Raw genomic sequence first — 19,025 nt, 5'->3', positions numbered from 1 at the left:
AATTTTTTGGCGGGGGGATGCCAGCTCCCTCAGGTATTCGACCCCCTCACCAACCAAAAGGGCCCTTGCTTGACCCCACGGCGCATGATTTTTCTGCCCTTTAGGTGGTGAGGGGATCGAATAGTTTTTCTTAAGGCGCCTTTGGCGCCCTTATATACTACTTTTAATGGGAGCGCGCTCCGAAAAAGCGCAATTTTTTGGTCAAAACTTCTAAAACCGATCCTCATTGATGTTTTCAAGGCAATTTAGGCCATTTGGTACGTTGTGCAGGTAATTTAGTCAATTGTGGTATTTGTAACGACACGTAACAAAATGTTTCAAATTTTTTCACGTCATTAGAAAATTTGAAGAAAAAAATCAAGCTCAAAAATCGATTTAAATCAATTTAAAATCGATTTGGAGCAATTTTTTGCTCAGATTTAAGATCAATCCAAATCGAATGGGATCATTTTTTTAAATGTAGATTTTAAATCATTGTAAATCGATCTGATTTTTTAAATTTTAATCAGCGTACTCTTTTAAAACTCAAATCGATCTCAAATAATCTGTATACTTTTTCATGATCTCAATCTATTTTTGTTAGTGCCAGGTAAAAGTTGTTTTGAGAAAATACACAAATTTACACAATGGCACTTGAATAAAAGAAGAACTGGGAGGGAGATGAGCATTGGATCTTAGGGATCCGTTTTCAACTCCTTGTCTCTGGATTGCACGCCAGCTAAATGGCGGAGATAAGTATAGCCTCCGCAGAGGGGTGCTCCTTTCTCAAAACCGATCTCAGAGTCGTTTTAGCTGCAGACACACAGACCTAGCTATAACAACTGTAGAAGATGTTGTGTGTGTGTGTTATGAGTAGGAGTTGTATGATGAGGCCATTGGACGCACAGTGAGCAAGTGTGAGTCAGTGGTGAACAGGTACAACGACCTGTGTGAGAGGGAGGTGAACAGACTGCACCACATATTCTCCTCTGTCCTCCACGCCCAACAAAACTGCTCAGGTTGCTCATAATTGAAATAAGTGTCTCGTAAGTTGTACACATTCACATAATAATTGACCCTGTATTGAGAAAAATCAAATCTCCCAATTTTTTGACATTCACAAAATACTTAACGGCGCCTGCATACAGTATACTGAGGGGAGACATTACGTATATGTAGATGTCATGATTGCAGGAATTGTACAAAAATACATGATCAAATAACACTTTTTTGGTGTTTCAGAGCTGAGCAATGGTCGTGTTGAGAGTATGGAAAAGATGGACTCCCTTCTGTCTCAGTTATCACTGGTCCAGTTCGACCCCCAATCTGTTCGCAATCTCAGACTAGCTTACGAGTAGGTGGAATAGAAAAACGCGTAAACTTTTCTAGCTGAAGCCACTTCCTACCACAAGACCAACATGTGTTGTTTTCTTTTTTTTTACCTTTTTGAAGCATAATTGTCCCCCGGGTCGAGATCCCGCTCAAAAACCGCTCAAGATATGAGCGATTTGAGCGGTTTTTCAGAAAGATTTGAGCAGTTTGGGCGGTTTTTTTGGAAAAACCGCTCAAACCGCTCAAATCTTGCTTAAAAAAATTGCTCAAAAACCGTTCATTTCTTGCGGTGATTTTTGAACGGTTTTTCAAGCAAGATTTGAGCGGTTTTTAAGCGGTTTTTGAGCGGTATATTAAAGAAAACCGATTAAAACCAAACAAAAAAGCCTGGAAAGGTAATGTGACCCCGGGTTGGCCTCCATAAACCGAAAATGCTTATCTTACATTTCCCCACACCGAAAAAGCTTATCATACAATTGCCTGCATCAAATGTATGGAAAAATGCTAGTCACACAATTTTAATACAATTTCAAAAAACCATTTAAAAAAGATTCAATCTAGTTTCTCCGGCTATTTGAACCAAATACAACAGTCTGGTGATGAAAAATAACTACGTTAATTTTTTTGAAAAAAATGGTTATCATACAATTTCCATACATGAAAATTGTATGATAACCATTTTTTCATGAAAGGCAAGATTTTTAGAAATTGTTCAAACTTGTTAAAAAACAAATTTAAATTATTTAAGAGTGCTTGTGCTCAATTTAAAGGACATTGCTCATCAAAAACTAAAATTTAATTTGAAGCTAAAAAAATGCATACAATTTGTATATATGTAAAAATTGTACGATAACCATTTTTTCATAAAAGGCAAGATGTTCAAAAAATGTTTAAAAAAGTTTTCAATCGAAAGAAGTTGAAAGAAGTTTAAATTTAGAACATAAAGTTCTTTCAACTCGTGCTGAACCCACCCGCATCTAAAAAAAGTGAAAAAAAAAATGATTTTTGTGCTCTAAAACATTGTCAATATAATCGATTCTCATTGGAACCAGTTCTAAACTAGAATTTATAATTGGTTATAAGTGTAATTCTCTAACTCTATAAATTATTCTTAACTAACCAATCATATTCCATACCTAACATTTACACTTATTTGTAAGCGCTAAACTACTTGTAGTTTCAGCACCGGAGCAATTTGAATTAAACTTAGAATACGGTTGTTCTCCTTCTGGAAACTAACTCACATAAACCAGTATACACTAGATCTATTGAGACTAGAAGATATCAGAGTAATATTAAGATCGGTACTAGAATAAGAAGTTGCACGAATCTATCCGGCCGAAAATAAGATAGCGTGACGAGCAGACGGTGTATCTTATCTGAAAATTCTCTATGAGTACAGTCAAAAGCACATAACTCATTTGGTGCGACCAAAAAAACCCGAACAAGACCTTAACTAACTTAGATTTAGAAACAATAGATTTTAGAATTAGACAACTGCAAAATTGCAAAAATGTTACGTGAAATAGACAATTTATTAGAAATTTTTCTCCGACTCAATAGATCACCGCCAATTTTCCAAACAAAACCAGAGAAATACCAGGTTTTGCGAGAAGACCTAGGACAAGGCACGATCTAGGATTAGGAATAAATCTACCGATTCATTTCATAATAGTGCGACGGAAACCGGAACAAACCTATGTATTTAGAATCCTTTCCGCAGTAAATTTAGATTTTCATTTATTGACATAAAATTTGAAGAAATCCTTAAGCAACATCAAAGGTGCTAAACCTACTATTTATACAATAACGACTGATAAAAACAACACAAGTCGTTCCCTCCAAAAAAATCTGCAGTAAATCAAAACATTTTGAATAAAATAATTCATTGAATAAAAACACGAAAATTAGTTAAAATAAAAAATCATTGTTAGTTTGAATAATCTGTCATATCATTTCTTCATCCCAGCTTCATCACCTAAAAAATAACAGCAAAATACAAAAAGCTAACATAATCTAAACTTTAATCTTAAACCTTAAAAACTTGAACTTTTACATTAAATCTTATCAAGGCTTATCCTTGTTTTCACTTAAATCATTTTAGCTTAAATAACAGATCATCAAGGCTTTCCTTGGATCTTAAAAGTCACTTAAATTAAATTTCCTTAAATTCTGATCATTATGGAACAATTTTGATCTCACCCCCCCCATATTTTTAAAGTGTCTAACGACTTCAACTACGTCGATTCACTACCCAACCCTTATCAACAACCCAGGACCAATAGAAATTTCTGAAATAATTAACCATTTTAATTAAGATAAACGGTGGAGAACTTCGGTTACTCATTCCTCACTTACTTGAGCCCTTCCTCTTAGATGACACAGGCTAAAACACTTAAACTTAGTGAGTCATAAAATAGTCCCCAACGATCTACTCACGTTCTAATTATGCCTGAAACTTGTGGATTGATTTACTGTTCTCCAACCCTCGATCACAAATCACAAACGCTAAGTAAGACTAGTTAAGTCTACCTTAAATTAGAACTTAGTCACGAGAAAGTAACAAATCATTCTCACGACACGAACCGATAAAATACTCTCTCTTCAACCCGTCAAACCACGACAACCTATGCCACAAGATAAGATAGTCACTCAAAACGCGTAAGGACTAAAAGTTTAAGAAATTAGAAACCTCTAATCCAAATATTGCATCCATCATCCTAAACCTTATGTCAAGAGATAATCTAGGTAACAAATAAACAATCGTATTACGTAATTGTTTAATTAAAAAAGAAAGATACGACCTTGTAATCACACCACACAGACAAACAATAGGATATATTGGATCAAAAGGAGAAACACGAAAAAAGACAATCATAACAAAACAGAAACAAATTACTGCACCATAAGTTATTACTTAGCTGAACGAGCATGCCGCATACTTCTTGAAAAGACCTCAAGTCGAACTAAATCACAACTTATTGAACTAAATCACATCGCTAACACAATTTCATTTCGAAACAAAAAAGTGATCAGAAAATTTTTAAAAAACGATCTGAGCTCGGTCGATTTTTTTCCCGACAAAATCTAACAATCCAATTCTGCGGATTTTTTTCTACCATTTGAGTTGACCAACACTGATTTTTTTCTGTAGTTAAAGGTGTTAAAATTGCCTTTTTGTTGGAAAGCTTTTTAGTGCTACAATGCGTAAACTGCAAAAGGATTACCGGCTCAGAAATTGCTCCAAAAAGAAATTGCTGTATTACTCTATGAGGTGTATGTTGAAAGATTTTTAAAAAACCAAAAAAGTCAATAGTCTGAAACTCAAATCTCTTCCATAGATTTTAAATGGCCATCGGAGCCGCCAGCGCATCATGATACAGGCAGTTCGCTTTTAGCACTAATGCTTAGCTCAACAGGCATGCCACGTACTTTTTTGAATGACTTCTGAGCAGAATTAAATCACCGCGCACGCAGTGAAGGTGTAAATTATATCGCGCGTTCATCCTCTCAAAATTGCAATCTGGCGTTTCTTAATCTCTAAATGATGAGCTGAATTCAATTTTTCAAAGTTGAAATCAGCATATCAATATCATTAAGACGATTGACAACATTATTTGGGTAAACAGCCAAAATTTTTCTGAAAAAAAAATAACCCGAGCCCAATTTTTTTGTCTTTTCTTCATAAATTGCTACAAAAGCTCGAAATAAAACTCGAGGCCTAGCGAATTATGCACTTTGATTGCAAAACCTTCCAATTAACTGACAAACTCTGCAAAATCCAGGCTTACAACTAAGTCACAATTAAGTTTACTAATTTTCATTCAAGAACTGGATCAAAAAAAAAAATCCGACATTATTTGCGTAAACATTATTTGCGTAAACATTATGAAGAAAAAAAATCCGACATTATTTGCGTAAACATTATTTGCGTAAGCAGCCAAAATTTTTCTGAAAAAAAAATAACCCGAGCCCAATTTTTTTGTCTTTTCTTCATAAATTGTTACAAAAGCTCGAAACAAAACTCGAGGCCTAGCGAATTATTCCCATTTGATTGCTAAACCTTCCAATTAACTGACAAACTCTGCAAAATCCAGGCCTAAAACTAAGTCACAATTAAGTCTACTAATTTTCATTCAAGAACTGGATGAAGAAAAAAAAATCCGAGACGGCTGGATTTTCATTTTTAAAAAATAATTCGCTTATCAAATACTTTGCGATAATACCAAGTAAGCTGCAAAAACATGGCATTTTAAAAATCTTTTGCACCTTGAACACCATATTCAGTGTTCATATTTTGACGCTTGACTAATATACGTCGTTTATTTTGAAAAACGAAATTTCATCAATTGTAATACATCTTAATCAATGATAATCAACTATTGATCATCTCTTTTTCCATTCAATTATAATCGATTATGATTGATTACAATCGATTGTTTTTTATTACGATTTCTCTTCTTTTTCTTATGCATCAAAATCCATTGTAATCGATTATAATCCAGTAAAATCCTTTCCTTAGCTCTTTTTGTCATTGACCTTAAATCTATATTGCTGGTATTGTATGCTTTTCAGATACGTTGGTTTGTTTTATATTTCTTTCTGGATTAGAAGAATTTTTTCAGGACTTTCTTTTAGTTTCATGACTTGTTCTTACGCTTACGATTATTCTGAAGAGTTAAATTTCTCCTACCGCGGAAATTTTCGAATAATTTGAAAGAATTTCAAGCATACTTTTGTTTCTTGGTAAGCCTTTGGGTTCAGATAAACAAAAGTGTGACCAGACCTCTATTTCTTGATGACAGAAAAATACCCATTGGATGACCCACAGTTAACGACAAAAATTGAAAACCCATCATTGATGTTATACCCTCAGCCGTTAGGTGGGGTATAATCTATATTATCTATGTAATCAAAGTCTATGCTGATCGCTAACTGAGAATAGAGAAATGGGAAGATTGAGAGAACAACTTAAATTCAATTGATAAAGTTAAGTCTGATTCGAATCTGACCTCGAAATCGTAAGAGCGACAGAGACTCATAAATAACTATTGAATATGGTGTTTGGTTTAATAGGTACTTAATTTAGATCAAACATCTATATGATTACGTTTACATAATGTTACATAAGTAGGTATGGTTAACGTTTAGACTAAAAACGATCTATGTAACGTGTTTTAGTTATACAGAGTTCTAATGGATATCCAGTATATCCGTACGGATAACATTCCCCCTTCTTTTTTCTATATGATGAGCACATCATATGTTCTCCTGTTTTTCGGTAGCGTCCTCGTTTGGTGGAATGGAAGTTTGGGGGGCGTTCGTTGCCGATGATGTCTGTGTAATTTGTTGGGTGGCCGGTTCGCTGCTTTCGCCTCCTTTGTGTGTTTAATGAGACACTTAGGGCGATCTTGTCTCTCACATTCTCTTTGGAATGTCATAGAGTTTTTTGTTGGCGAGATGGATTTGAGGATCTTCATTGCGTCATTAAAAATGTCAATGAATGATTTGTCTGGTGAGCATGAAGTTCCAGTTGGTCTATCGATCACGTAACGTGAACTAATTGCTCTTTGGATCGGGCTTTGTGGTGAACCGCGTTGTGCTGACGTATTTAAATTCGAAACTATTTTGTCACTCGGGTTACTCTGTGGTGAAGTTGAGTGTGTGATCGTTTTTGTCGGTGTGTACAGTGTATCATCTGGATCGGATGTGTCGCCAATGGAAGTGATTTGGCCACCTGTCCTTTCATTGGTTTCCTGAACCCTTAACTGTTCTGGCGTTTCGTCAGTTGAGTTGATTTCGATACATTCGATATCGGTTGACGATTTGTGCGTCGTGCCTGCTGCTTGACCAATTGGTTCCGCATTTTGATCTTGCTGGTGTTGTACTGTTATGTGACAGACCGCGTTGTCCGCAGTAGTCCTTGTGGATCTACGGCTTGGTATTATTTCCTGTGGCGGCGTGTTTTTCAGGTCTATCTTTTTGGCTGGGGGCATGTGTAACGATTGCGTAATATCTTGATTAATAGAATCGTCCGATGATATTGAAATCGACGTGTAACACTCAAATTCTATGTGTTTGTTATCTCTGCGTGCTTTCTCTGGGCTGCCCTTTCCTTTTCGACTGGGAGACTTGAGAATTTTCGTAGCCGTTGGTGGATTTCTTAAAGGTTGACTTTTTGATGTTGTCGGTGTCGTTTTATGGATACGTTGTTGTCCTAGCGTCCTTCGGTTTGTTGTTTGCCGGATGAGTTCCTCGATGTTCTTTGGTGGCTTTCGTTTGGGGCTCGTAGGTGTTGATGATTTTCCCGCCGGATTCTCTGGTCCCTTGGGTGTTTGCTTTTGGATCTTTGAGCCAGTTGGTTTTGTTTGTTTAACTTCTTTGTCTGAAATACGGGTCTTAGCTCTTGGTAAATGTTTGTATGCTACGAATTTTTTTAGCTGTGCCGGTCTACATTTACCGTAAACTCGAGGATCTGGTACAAAAACTAGACCGTCGTGTCTTATTACCCTCGGTTGTTTTCCATCTTCCCAGACCCACGCAGTATGCGGGGAGTAATTAATGATTGATCCGTTTTCGATTATTTTGAATTGTGCCCCGAATACCCCAGGATTTTTTGTTTTACGTGCTATGGTACCCAATTTTCGTGCCACTTGTTCTATACGTTTTCCTAATTATGGGTTTATGGTGTCCTGGGGTCCTTTAAAGCGATCTTTTAGGAAAACCAAGGGGGCTTTTTCTATCCTTTGTTTTTTTTGTTGTGTAAGCCAACAAATTGGTTTTCTTGTTCTAATGTTCGCTATATCATGTTGCGGATTATCGGCGAGAAAAGACCGTTTAAGGGTATATTATTAAGTGGAAGATGCGCACCTATTGGGAGTTTTTTTTCAGCAGAGCCTGATCGAACTCCTCGTCCTCGTCAGTATCCGAAAGTGTCACCTGCTTCTTTTTCATTGTTTCTATCTGGCTAGTTGATGCTGGTCCCGTTATCTTACTTCGAACCGCTTGTGTTGATGGTCCCGCTGGTTGAAAGGATGGTTCGGGAAGGTAGTTACTTTTGTATACCACACTCAGTTCGTCCTCACTATTGATGTCCCTGTTCCAAATTGCTTCGGGCGTGAGGGCAGACTTTGTGAGTATCTTTTCATCTAAACACGAAAGTTTTGTGTTTTCCCAAGAGAGATTAGAGATTTTGGGTGTTGTGCAGATATTAGTTAATGGGGTGTTTGGTTTACGCCCGTAGTGTGCTTCAAACGGTGTAATTTTGGTTGTTGCGTGTGGGGTAATACGCAGTGTCTTGATTAATTCTGCCACATCTGACGCTAACTTGTACGGTGGTTATTTTTTATCGATTTTCATAATAGAGAGACGAGTTTTTAAAGTTCTGATTAGTCTTTCTACCATGCCCATTGAGCGATGATCGTCCGCTGGAGCAAATATCAGTTTAATGTTTTTGCTTTTGCAATAGATCATAAATTTTTTAGCCCGAAACCCTTGAGCTTGGTCACACCGGATATTTCTTGGTACACCGTGATTTACAATATGTGTTTGCATAAATTTGATGATCGTATCTGCCTTGTTATTTGCTACCACTTTTGCTGATGGGAATCTTGAGAATCTATCTACCCCAACTAGGATGTACACGTCTTTATTGTTTTCATCCGGTAACGGTCCGGCGAAATCCAATTGCATTTCCTCATTCGGTTCGACTACGGCGTCTGGGCTAGTGAAGTGTTTCTTACCGGACATTACTCGAAAATTCTTACCTTTGGCGCGACATTCTTTGCATTTTTGCGCTGCTGTAACTATATCTCTATGGAGATATGGATACCATATGTGCTTGGCAGCTTCCAGCATGCCGCCTTGTCCCGGATGAGTTAGGTGGATCGAGTCTAGAATGATTTGCCTTAACTGCTTTGGAATTACTACTTTGTCATCATAGAGTAAGACGTTGTTACGGACGGACAATCGGTCGCGCACGTTGTAAAAATATGGTCCGTAGCAGGCCTTGATCTGATCCCACTTTTGTTGGCGTACCATATTGATCAGGGGTTGAAGGTTGCGATCACGTTTCGTGGCCGCCGCGATAAAATCCAGGTCGAGTGCTTTTCGGAGATTTTTCCGAAATAGCGGTACGTCTTCCTCCTCCATAGAGATGGCTTGACATTCTGCCGGTTGGTCTGGGGGGTCTGTTTGACACAACTGGTCTGACTTTTTATTAAAAGTGAAACTATCCTCCGACGGGATCACTTGGTGCCTTACATCGCTGAATGAGAGAGTTGATTGGCTTGGTTCCTCCGGAATTTCTGTGAACGATGCAAAATTGGTAGGCGGAATTGTTACCGTCGTTTGTTGTCCGCTATGACATTTTCTTAGAATTCTTTTGAACGGGGGTAGTGCTATTCCTGTTTGTAGTTGTCGATTCATCTTGGTGTCAAGTGAAGCGCTGGATTGTGTGGCCAAGTAAGGTTGGTTAGACTGATGTATTTTGTTTACTGTGGATTGGTTTAAAATGTTTGAATTTGATCGAGAGTGACTGTTTTCTAGAAGTTGACTATTAACAGTGAATTCTGTTGCTTTTGCGTGCGAATTTGAACGAGGAAAGTTTTCGTTCCGGTCGAGCTGTAACGTGCGTTAAACTCCGTTTGGATTTTCGATCATTTCAATGTTAGCTATGATGCTGTCTTGAAATTCAAGGCAAGAAATGAAATTATCAATAAGTACGACTACGAAATGTTCGTCCCAATACGCGGGGGTTTGTGGTTTCCCCACCGGATGGCGCAAAATATAATCGATTAAACCCATTTTGCTGCCGGAAAGGTGTTTTATGTCAAAATCAAATGGGAGGAGACGGTCAATCCATCTAGTTAGGCAACTTTGTTTTATTACTCTTATTTGGTGGTCAGTAATTAATGTAAAACGGCGGCCATACAGATAATATTTAAAATGATCAATGGCCCATACTGCAGCTAGATGTTCCAACTCGTTTACTGAATATTTATTTTCGCACGTGTTTAGAAATCTGGAAGCATATGCCACCGTAGCCCATCCATCTGGAGTTTCTTGTTCAAGTGCTGCTCCGATACCATCGCGGCTTGCGTCGCAAACTATTCTTGTCTCACGATTATTTACGAAGTGTCGATTTTCTGTGATATTTTGCACCGCTGTAAGAATGGTTTTAAATGCCTCTTCATGTTTTTGTTCCCAAACGTAGTGAAATTTGGAAGAAGATGATAAGAGTGGTCTCAATGGTGTACACAATTGTGCCAAGTTTGGTATAAATTTATTTAGATGGTGGACCGATCCCATAAAGCTTTTGAGTTGTTTGAAAGTTTTAGGGTGTTGGAGTTTTGTAATTGCATCGGTTTTCTTGTGCATTGGTATGGTTCCATATTCATTTATGACAAACCCCAGCCATTCTACTTCTTTACAGCCGAATTTACATTTATTTAATGAAATAGCCATATTTTCTTGATCTAACTTGTCTTAGACTTTTTTCAATTTATCGATGTGTTGATCTTTAGTTCCGTGGGATATAATCAATATGTCGTCAAGAAAAGGGAAGGTATCCTATTCGTTGTTTAACGTTAGATCAATGGCCTTCTGGAATTCTGCGGGCATATCCTTGAGCCCGTAGAATCCAGTCTGGAATTGATAGGTGCCTGTTGCTTGCCCGCCAATTATACTAAAGTTACACTGCATTTTAGTTTTATCATCCAATTTCAGTTGACTGTAGGCATATCGAAGGTCAATGGTAGAAAAGTATGTTGTCCCTGATTTACCATTACCTTCTTGAGCTGATTGGGTTACATTATCGAAGAGTACGTCGATGTTTGGCATTTGATACTTGTTTTTATGTATCGCTTTGTTAATTTGTTTTGAATCCTTTGCTAGTTTTATTGAATGATCTTTCTTTACCGTTATTACGATTGGGCTAATGAATTGCTTGTCGCTACAGCTATCTAGTTTCACAATATGGCCTTGGTCAATCAAGGATTTGAGTTCTTGTTCGACCTTTTCCTGAATGTGAATAGGAATTCTGCGCCCTTTCTGTTGTAGCGCCTTAAAGTCGTGTAGAAACTTTGAATGAACCTCGTGGTTTTTTGAGCGTCCGATGCGTGTGCACAACCCCGGGTATGATGATTTGACCCAATTTGTAATGACTGTGTCTGATTGCTTTGAGTCAGTTATATAATTGATTGACTTACCAGTTGGTTTTTCTTGGTGAAGATGGATGCCTAGTTGCGGTAGGAGATTTCTTCCCAGGATATTCGCCCGTTCATCGTCAACCACAACAAATGGCGCGGTGTTGATTGTCCACCCTCCTGACTCTATGGGGGCAATCAGCCTGCCGAACGCCGGAATTTTGCAACCATTGTAGCAGACCATTCTATTAGCCTCGTCGTCTTGATTGATTTGAATGCGTCTGGCCCTTGACACTTGACACTGTATTCTGTAGTGTAATCGCTGTTTTATTGTTTACAAATGACGTTGGAGACCCTGTATCTGCAATGAAGGTATTATTATTATTCCCTATCTTAACTCGAATGAGATGTCCTATTAAGTCGTCCGTCGTTAGTTTTTCTGCCGTTTCTTCTTGAAAGTTTACAGCATTTACGCTATTGTCATCTGGGTGGATGACTTCCCATCCCGGAACGACATCCCCTGCCTGGAGATAACCAACGTACGCCGCTATATCTGTGTCCTGCATATTTAATTCGGGATCTGTTTCTTCACTGATTGCATTAACGTTTGAGGAGTTACAGAGTCTTGCGTAGTGTCCTCTTTTCGTGCATTTATTGCAGATTTTGTCTTTTGCCGGACATTGTTGGAGGTGACCAGGTCCGAACGGATTACTGCACTTAAAACAAGATTGTTTCCTGTCTCTGTCTTGTCGTTGCGAATTTCCCCGCTGTGGTTGTCCTCGACCCCTGTTGTTCCCCCGTCTATTATTGCGGTACGAGTCCCCTCCTCGTCTTTGAATGAACCCAACTGGTTCGGACTTTAAGCCCGTTTGCTGAGAAGAAATTGCTGATGATCCTTGCTTGCGTATTTGCAGTTGGTTTTCCAAACCTTTCTCCCTGCGTATTGCATATTCAAATGCTTGGTCGGGGGTTTCCGTCTCGGCCAGTAGGTCTTTTTGTACCTCATCATTTGTCATATTTGCTGTGAATAAATCTCGAATAATTTCAGTCTCCAACGTGTTATCATTGAAATTAGGGCATTTGAAGCTTCCCTTAATGACCAATTCCGTGAGGCCACAGTGGAACTGCTCAAGCGTTTCCGTCTTGTTTTGCTTTCTTGTGAACGCCTCGTATCTGTCAAATGTAACGTTGCGGTCTTTAATAAAGAGGTGCTCTAGTCTATTCCAGAATGCCCTCGTTGATGTCTCTTGTATTTTAGATCTGGGTAATGTTGGCTGAGACGTCTTTGTCCTTCGTTACCAAGACTGAGGTAAATATAGCTTCTGACTTTTATGTCGGCTTCCTCCCATGGTATTCCGTCCACGGTGGGTCCCAAGTTATCCAATTGGGCACATTGATTATCCCATTGGATCCTTTTCTCTTGGTTGCGTATGTTTCTGTCCCTAGTTTGTGATTGAGTTTGCCCCTCTATAGGGAGCTCATAACCAGGTTCTTGCGGTTTTCGCACTGCGGGTGGATCTCTTAATAGCTTTTGTAGATTTATTCCGTCTTTTGCGACGATTCCTAAGTAGAGCTGTTGGTTCCATTTCTCCCACTCGGTTGGAGGTTCCGCCGAGGCTTTCTGCCAAAATGGGGCGATACCTAGTGGGTTTTTTGTTGTGAGCGCTGGCTGCGCCATGTTATACCCTCAGCCGTTAGGTGGGGTATAATCTATATAATCTATGTAATCAAAGTCTATGCTGATCGCTAACTGAGAATAGAGAAATAGGAAAATTGACAGAACAACTTAAATTCAATTGATAAAGTTAAGTCTGATTCGAATCTGACCTCGAAATCGTAAGAGCGACAGAGACTCATAAATAACTATTGAATATGGTGTTAGGTTTAATAGGTACTTAATTTAGATCAGACGTCTATATGATTACGTTTACATAATGTTACATAAGTAGGTATGGTTAACGTTTAGACTATAAACGATCTATGTAACGTGTTTTAGTTATACAGAGTTCTAATGGATATCCAGTATGTCCGTACGGATAACAATTGAATTCAAAAACGTTTTAACTTTTTGCGTGACAATTTTCTGGCAAAAAGATATTATAATCAATTATAATCAAGTATAATTGATTTAATGAGTCTTTATTTAAGAAGTGTTATAAATGATAATGGATTATTAGAGATTATAACCTCTTGTCAAATATCACGGTTATAATCGATTATAAATCTTTTGAACACCTAGTTTTGGTAATAATAATCATTTATAATTGTCAAACATTTAGAATAATAATTTTGTTCTAATCAGTTACTAAAGTTTAAAATTGAATTGGGTGGTAATCACTCTCCTAGATTTGGGTTTAAAACTTGTTTCGACTTCTTCCTTCAGGGATCTGCTGGAGCATGTGGAAGCTGAAGTGGGCAGTCTGACTGCGCAAGTGACGTCCAAGTGTCTGCAAAATGTGACCATGGAGAAGAACTTGGAAGAGGTAAACACGTGCTTGTTCAATCTCCACTATCCCAACTAAGCTAATTCGAATATTTTCATACTTTTTGTTTCTAACTTTTCAATTTATTTCTCCGAGCTTGTGTCTAGTTCAACTTTCATTTTTCGAAAACTTAAAGAGTAGGAAATTTGTTAAAAGGTGTACTTATGTAAATCAACACTTTCTCATCAAGTTTCTCATTCTTGAAATTAAATTTAGCTTTTGAGAAAACTGATTTCATCAGACAAAAAAATTTACTCCGACCTTTCGAAAATTGTGGAGGAACTTTGCTTTCGGGCGGTGTATTTTAGTTTTTTTTGTGTTCCACGCAAAATCAGGCACCACAAACCGTCTAATTTCGAGCGAGTAACGCCATCGAGTAATGCTTGTTATGTAGATTGTACTGTTTTCTAAATCTTTTTGGATGAAAACGTGCTTGCCAAGAAAGGGTTTTTAAAACAATTTCAAAATTGTTGAGCAAAAAGTTATCATGTCTAATTTATTAATTTTCTACGCGATTGTATTGTTCTTGAGTCACACCATCCACTTAAAACGACACTAATTTGATGAAAAGTGAAAAAACTATGGTCGTAACATTCTGTGCTTCTTACACAGTAACCAGCTGTCCTTGTTTTTGTAGTGCAGTTTGAAAATGAAAGGAACAAAAATGCTGTTTTTGGAACACTTTTTGTTTAGTTTCTGATGAGTGTACTTTGAGCCCGACCTGGAGAATGCTTCAAAACTACAAAAAATCTGACTCCTTTTTTTAAGCTTTAATTAGCTTGAACAACTGCTACTAAATTTTTTTTACGTAATTGTCTGGAAATGAGCAATTGGGAAGATTTTTAGTTTCAATAAAACTATTGAAATATTGATTTAAGGAAAGAAAAACAAAATGTTGGCATCTTAAAAAATTACTGCCGTTGGTTTTAGAAAAATAGTCAATGCAACATTTGAATTGGCAATTGAACTGTTTTTATTTGAGCAAATTTCAAAAAAAAAGATGTTTTCGATGCTCCAGGCCTTTTACCAACTGCGCCATTAAAAAATACATTGGTTTTTTTACGCGTTTGCCAAGCACTGCTGTGTCACTAAGCCGAACATTCGAATAGCAGATAATATTATGTTATCGAAGAGCCAAACGTTTTTGTTTTCAACCTGCATAATCAAAAAAGTTTTTATTCGCGCAAAAGCCGTTGTATTTTTAATATCAATGTGATTGTAGAATTCAAAACAAATTTAAAAAAGGCTCCCTCCCATCAAAGCCCCCAAACACAAGATAGACAATCAGTATGCAAAATTTAATTGATTAATTGTGTGAGGATGTTTCAAGTAAAAATTCACCATTCGAACACTTTTTAATTGTGTCGAAGAAATTGAAGCTTTTCCAAAACACAACTGAGTCATTATCTTGGCCTAATTTTTCGGAAACAAAACTTGTATTTAATTCCCATTTTTGTACACTTTTTTTAAGCACGTGCTTTGTTCCCTTCCGTCAAGTCAGTAAAATCACAATTTTACTTAGCTGTTCACGCTCTGTTTTTTTTAAGCTGATTTTTTTTTTTGCCAAGCCGGAAATTAATTTTTTTTTCACAAATAGCAGAAGAATTTTTTTTGCGGGTCGCCAAAAAGACGCACTAAATTAGTTGCACTCTTGTTGCTAATTGATTCTATAACGATAATAGATTTTTACAATAAAATAAGAATGGATGCCTGGAAACTTTGGAACAAAAATGTCTGAATTTTTCGAAGAAGATTAGTGTCATTTTTATATCTTTTTCTTTTTTTTTGGTTTAATCATTTTTCACAGATTATCCGGGTTGACCAGAAACGCTAGTCATACAATTTTAATACATGAAACAATGGCAACCATACACTTTTTATGCATTTCCATTAGTACAGAAAGTTACTTATAAGTCTATGATTGGTAATTTTTCACACATGGAAACTGCTTGACTAGCATTTTTCCATGAACCAAAACTTTTGATTTTTTAACATTTATTCTACAATTTTTTTTGGTTTTCGTAACCTAACACAAGGAACAAAAACCTTTGTTACTCAAAAACAGAATCACTAGAGGTTTGATCGTCTTGTAAGTTTTATGCTATGGAAACGGTCTGAGATTTGTCTCACACAAATGATGAAACTTTTTTTTTCAATTTGAAAATTTACCTAATCACGCATTAATCAAGGCATACAAAAACATGCGATACATAAAAATAGACGTTTTCAGCGTTTTTGAAAAAAATGTCCACGGAAAAAACTCAATTTTTGTGATTCCAGTACTAAGTTATGCACAAAAAAAAACTTTTTTTGAATGCAATTTTTTTGGAAAATGTTTGTTGAGTAAAAAATTGGGTATGCGATCAGAAAAAAAATTTTTGGAGCCAATTCGAAACTGCTTGGAAAATCATTTTGCTGTCGGTATCAGAAAAATGCAGGTCATAAGAAATCCATTTTCGGTAATGGTATGCTTAGCATCTTTTTGACAGAAAAAAAATTTCTTTTTCTTTTATGACGATACCCCGACTTATATGCCAAAACATGATAAAAGTTTTCGAAAGTTTGAATGGCCCCATTTTAGGAAATTGTATCAAATTTGTATGATTTGTTTTTTTCATAAGCTTAGTTTATGAAAGTGCCTGATTAGCATTCTCGGTCAATGGAGGTCAACCCGGGTATATGCAGATTATCTTTAGGTTTTTTTGACTATCAAAAAAAGAGAAATTTTGAATAAAGTTTTTTGTATGTTTTTCAATAGAATTTTACTGTTGATACATGGCCTGAATAAAAACATGAGTACAACTAATATTTAAAATATTTGCATCGAAACAAATGCAAAAAACTCATTTTGTTTTGTTCATTGGCCTAACAGAATTGAGCTTAAAATGTTGATAGTGATACAAATAGTGGTTGAATGATGAGCACAAAGTTTTGAAACGAAAGCAACGGTCTTAAATTTATCAATTTTGTTGAGATTCTGATGAAAATTAGAACCCTACAAAAATCCCTTTTAATCGTTCTAAATATCAAATTTTTTGCCTTAAAAATGATTTTTACTCTCTACTCAAAATCAGTTCAAAACTTTCTAGCTCGATTTGCCTATCTGAATGGGCTGCTGCAGTATAATTCTTGTGCAGTATAATTTTTGTGCAGTATACTTTTTACTGTATATAAATTGCCAGTCCGGGCTCGCTATTTAGTATTCCGTTTTGTTGCAAGTTATCGTTAAGCTTTCGGTTTTCTGAGAACGTAACTCTCCACGCTTCGGTGCATCCTTTAACCATCAACTCCATAAATTGAGCTTACGGCAATGTTAGTGACGAGCTTTGAACTTCTGTCGAGACATGCTTTCACCGCACTTTTGTTGATATATTTTTTGATAACTGCATTTAAGAGTTTTGGAAGCAATTAACTGCAGCACAGATAGCGCTTAACGAAACCGCTTGACAAACATAAATTTGATACTTTACAACAGACACGCACTTTCATCAAAACAGTGACAAACCACTCAGCAATGATGTTACCTCTATAATAAGATGTTACCACTATAATGAGATGTTACCACTACAATAAGATGTTAGCAATACAATAAAATGCTTTCCCTCAGCAAAGAATTCAGTTGTCAACCCCAATCTTATATCTCAAAGCATCGTGCAATAATCTGGAATTTAGCGCACCTGATATCGCTTCGCCAATTTCTCGAAATATTTCAAACTAAAAACTCTTTCAAGCTAAAATATGAAAATCTTCTTGGTGAATCTTTTTAAAGGTTTATTAGTTTATTTTTCATACTGCCCTCCTGTTGAAATGTTCTGATCTTACAAAACATGAAACTGAAACCAGATGTATGTTTGAAATAGATCAAAACAACATTTCTGACGTCTGACCACAAAAGCAGTAATTCGACATTAAAATTTCAAAAATTTAATTAAAAAAAGCATTCATGAGAATTTTCTATAAAGTTTGCTTCAGTTCAAGTTAGTAAAACCTCTTTTTTCTGACAATTTTCTCTCTATAAAAATGTTAACTTGTTTCACAAAATTCGAAAATAATTTTCTTAGACATCTTTAAAGATCTTGAAGAATCTTCGAATTTTTGAAGAATCTTCAAGAGCTTCCCCAGATTTTAGCTAGAAAAATTCAAGTTGGCTTGCCGGGCTCAGTGCCATCATAAAATTTTTTTATGGGATGTGCTTGTGATTTGTGGACTATTGAAAGCCTAATAAAACACATTAAATTTTTCAAAGATTTTTTGCTATTTTTGATAAATCTTCAAGATTGATCAAGATCTTGGCAAGATTTTCCAGAGAAGCCATGGCCGAGTGGGTCAAATCGAGGGTTATGCGTTCGAATCCCACTGCGTTCACGGTTGCAGTAACCGACTGTGCAAACCACCCTCACCAACGGTTGGTCCTGCATTGGACAGGGCCTGTGGCTGAGAATTAAAAAGAAAATTTCGAGAAGATTAGAAGAGTACGAAATGAATTGCTGTTGCTAAAATGTTGTCGATTAGGGTTCTTAAGCTAAAGCTAGATACGGCTGCTCCCTACAATTATTTCATTTAGTTTTTGTTCCTTCCGGATTTTGAGATGAACTTGTCTATTTGTGGCCAATAGGTGATGGAGGAGGTGGACATTCTACGATCTCACAACACTATTCTCGAACAGCAGCTCAACTCAGTGGCAGATGGACCAGAAGAGCGAAAAGAACAGCTATGAAAAGAAGGAGGAACTACTTAGCCTCATCCTCACACTCTTATAATCTGAAAAGCAGACACACACTTACAGAATACAGCAAGATGACAAATGTGCCATGCTTCTCTACCATTCTCTAACTTATGTTCTCCATGCTCATGCGTGTTTTCGACACTATACTTCTTTTATATTTACTTTTCACTCCTCAAATTGTTTCATCGGGCTCTTTCCTGGCCATGCCGAAACGAGATTTTTCACCTAATTTGAAGCACGTTTCGCCTAATTTGAGCGTTTTGAGCGGTTTTTTAGACGATTGCGCTTAAAATCTTGCTTCAAAATGAGCGGTTTGAGCGGTTTTTGAACGGTTTATCTAAAAAAGGCCGCTCAAAAACC

At 36.8% G+C, this 19,025-nt stretch overlaps 1 protein-coding gene across 1 annotated transcript; it reads left to right on the top strand.

The window, feature by feature from the left end:
• Positions 1-856: 856 nt before the first annotated feature.
• Positions 857-18,799, top strand: LOC134856250 (uncharacterized; the record flags this gene model as incomplete). Its single annotated transcript, XM_063872593.1, has 4 exons — positions 857-998; positions 1,222-1,333; positions 13,840-13,939; positions 18,555-18,799. Coding segments are annotated over 4 exons (456 nt in total), but the record flags the coding sequence as incomplete, so codon positions are not given.
• Between the last annotated feature and the right edge of the window lie 226 nt (positions 18,800-19,025).

This window comes from Symsagittifera roscoffensis, unplaced genomic scaffold, assembly GCF_963678635.1.
Source record: "Symsagittifera roscoffensis unplaced genomic scaffold, txSymRosc1.1 SCAFFOLD_542, whole genome shotgun sequence".
NCBI lineage: Eukaryota > Metazoa > Xenacoelomorpha > Acoela > Convolutidae > Symsagittifera > Symsagittifera roscoffensis.
This window is presented reverse-complemented; position numbering and strand designations above follow the sequence as displayed.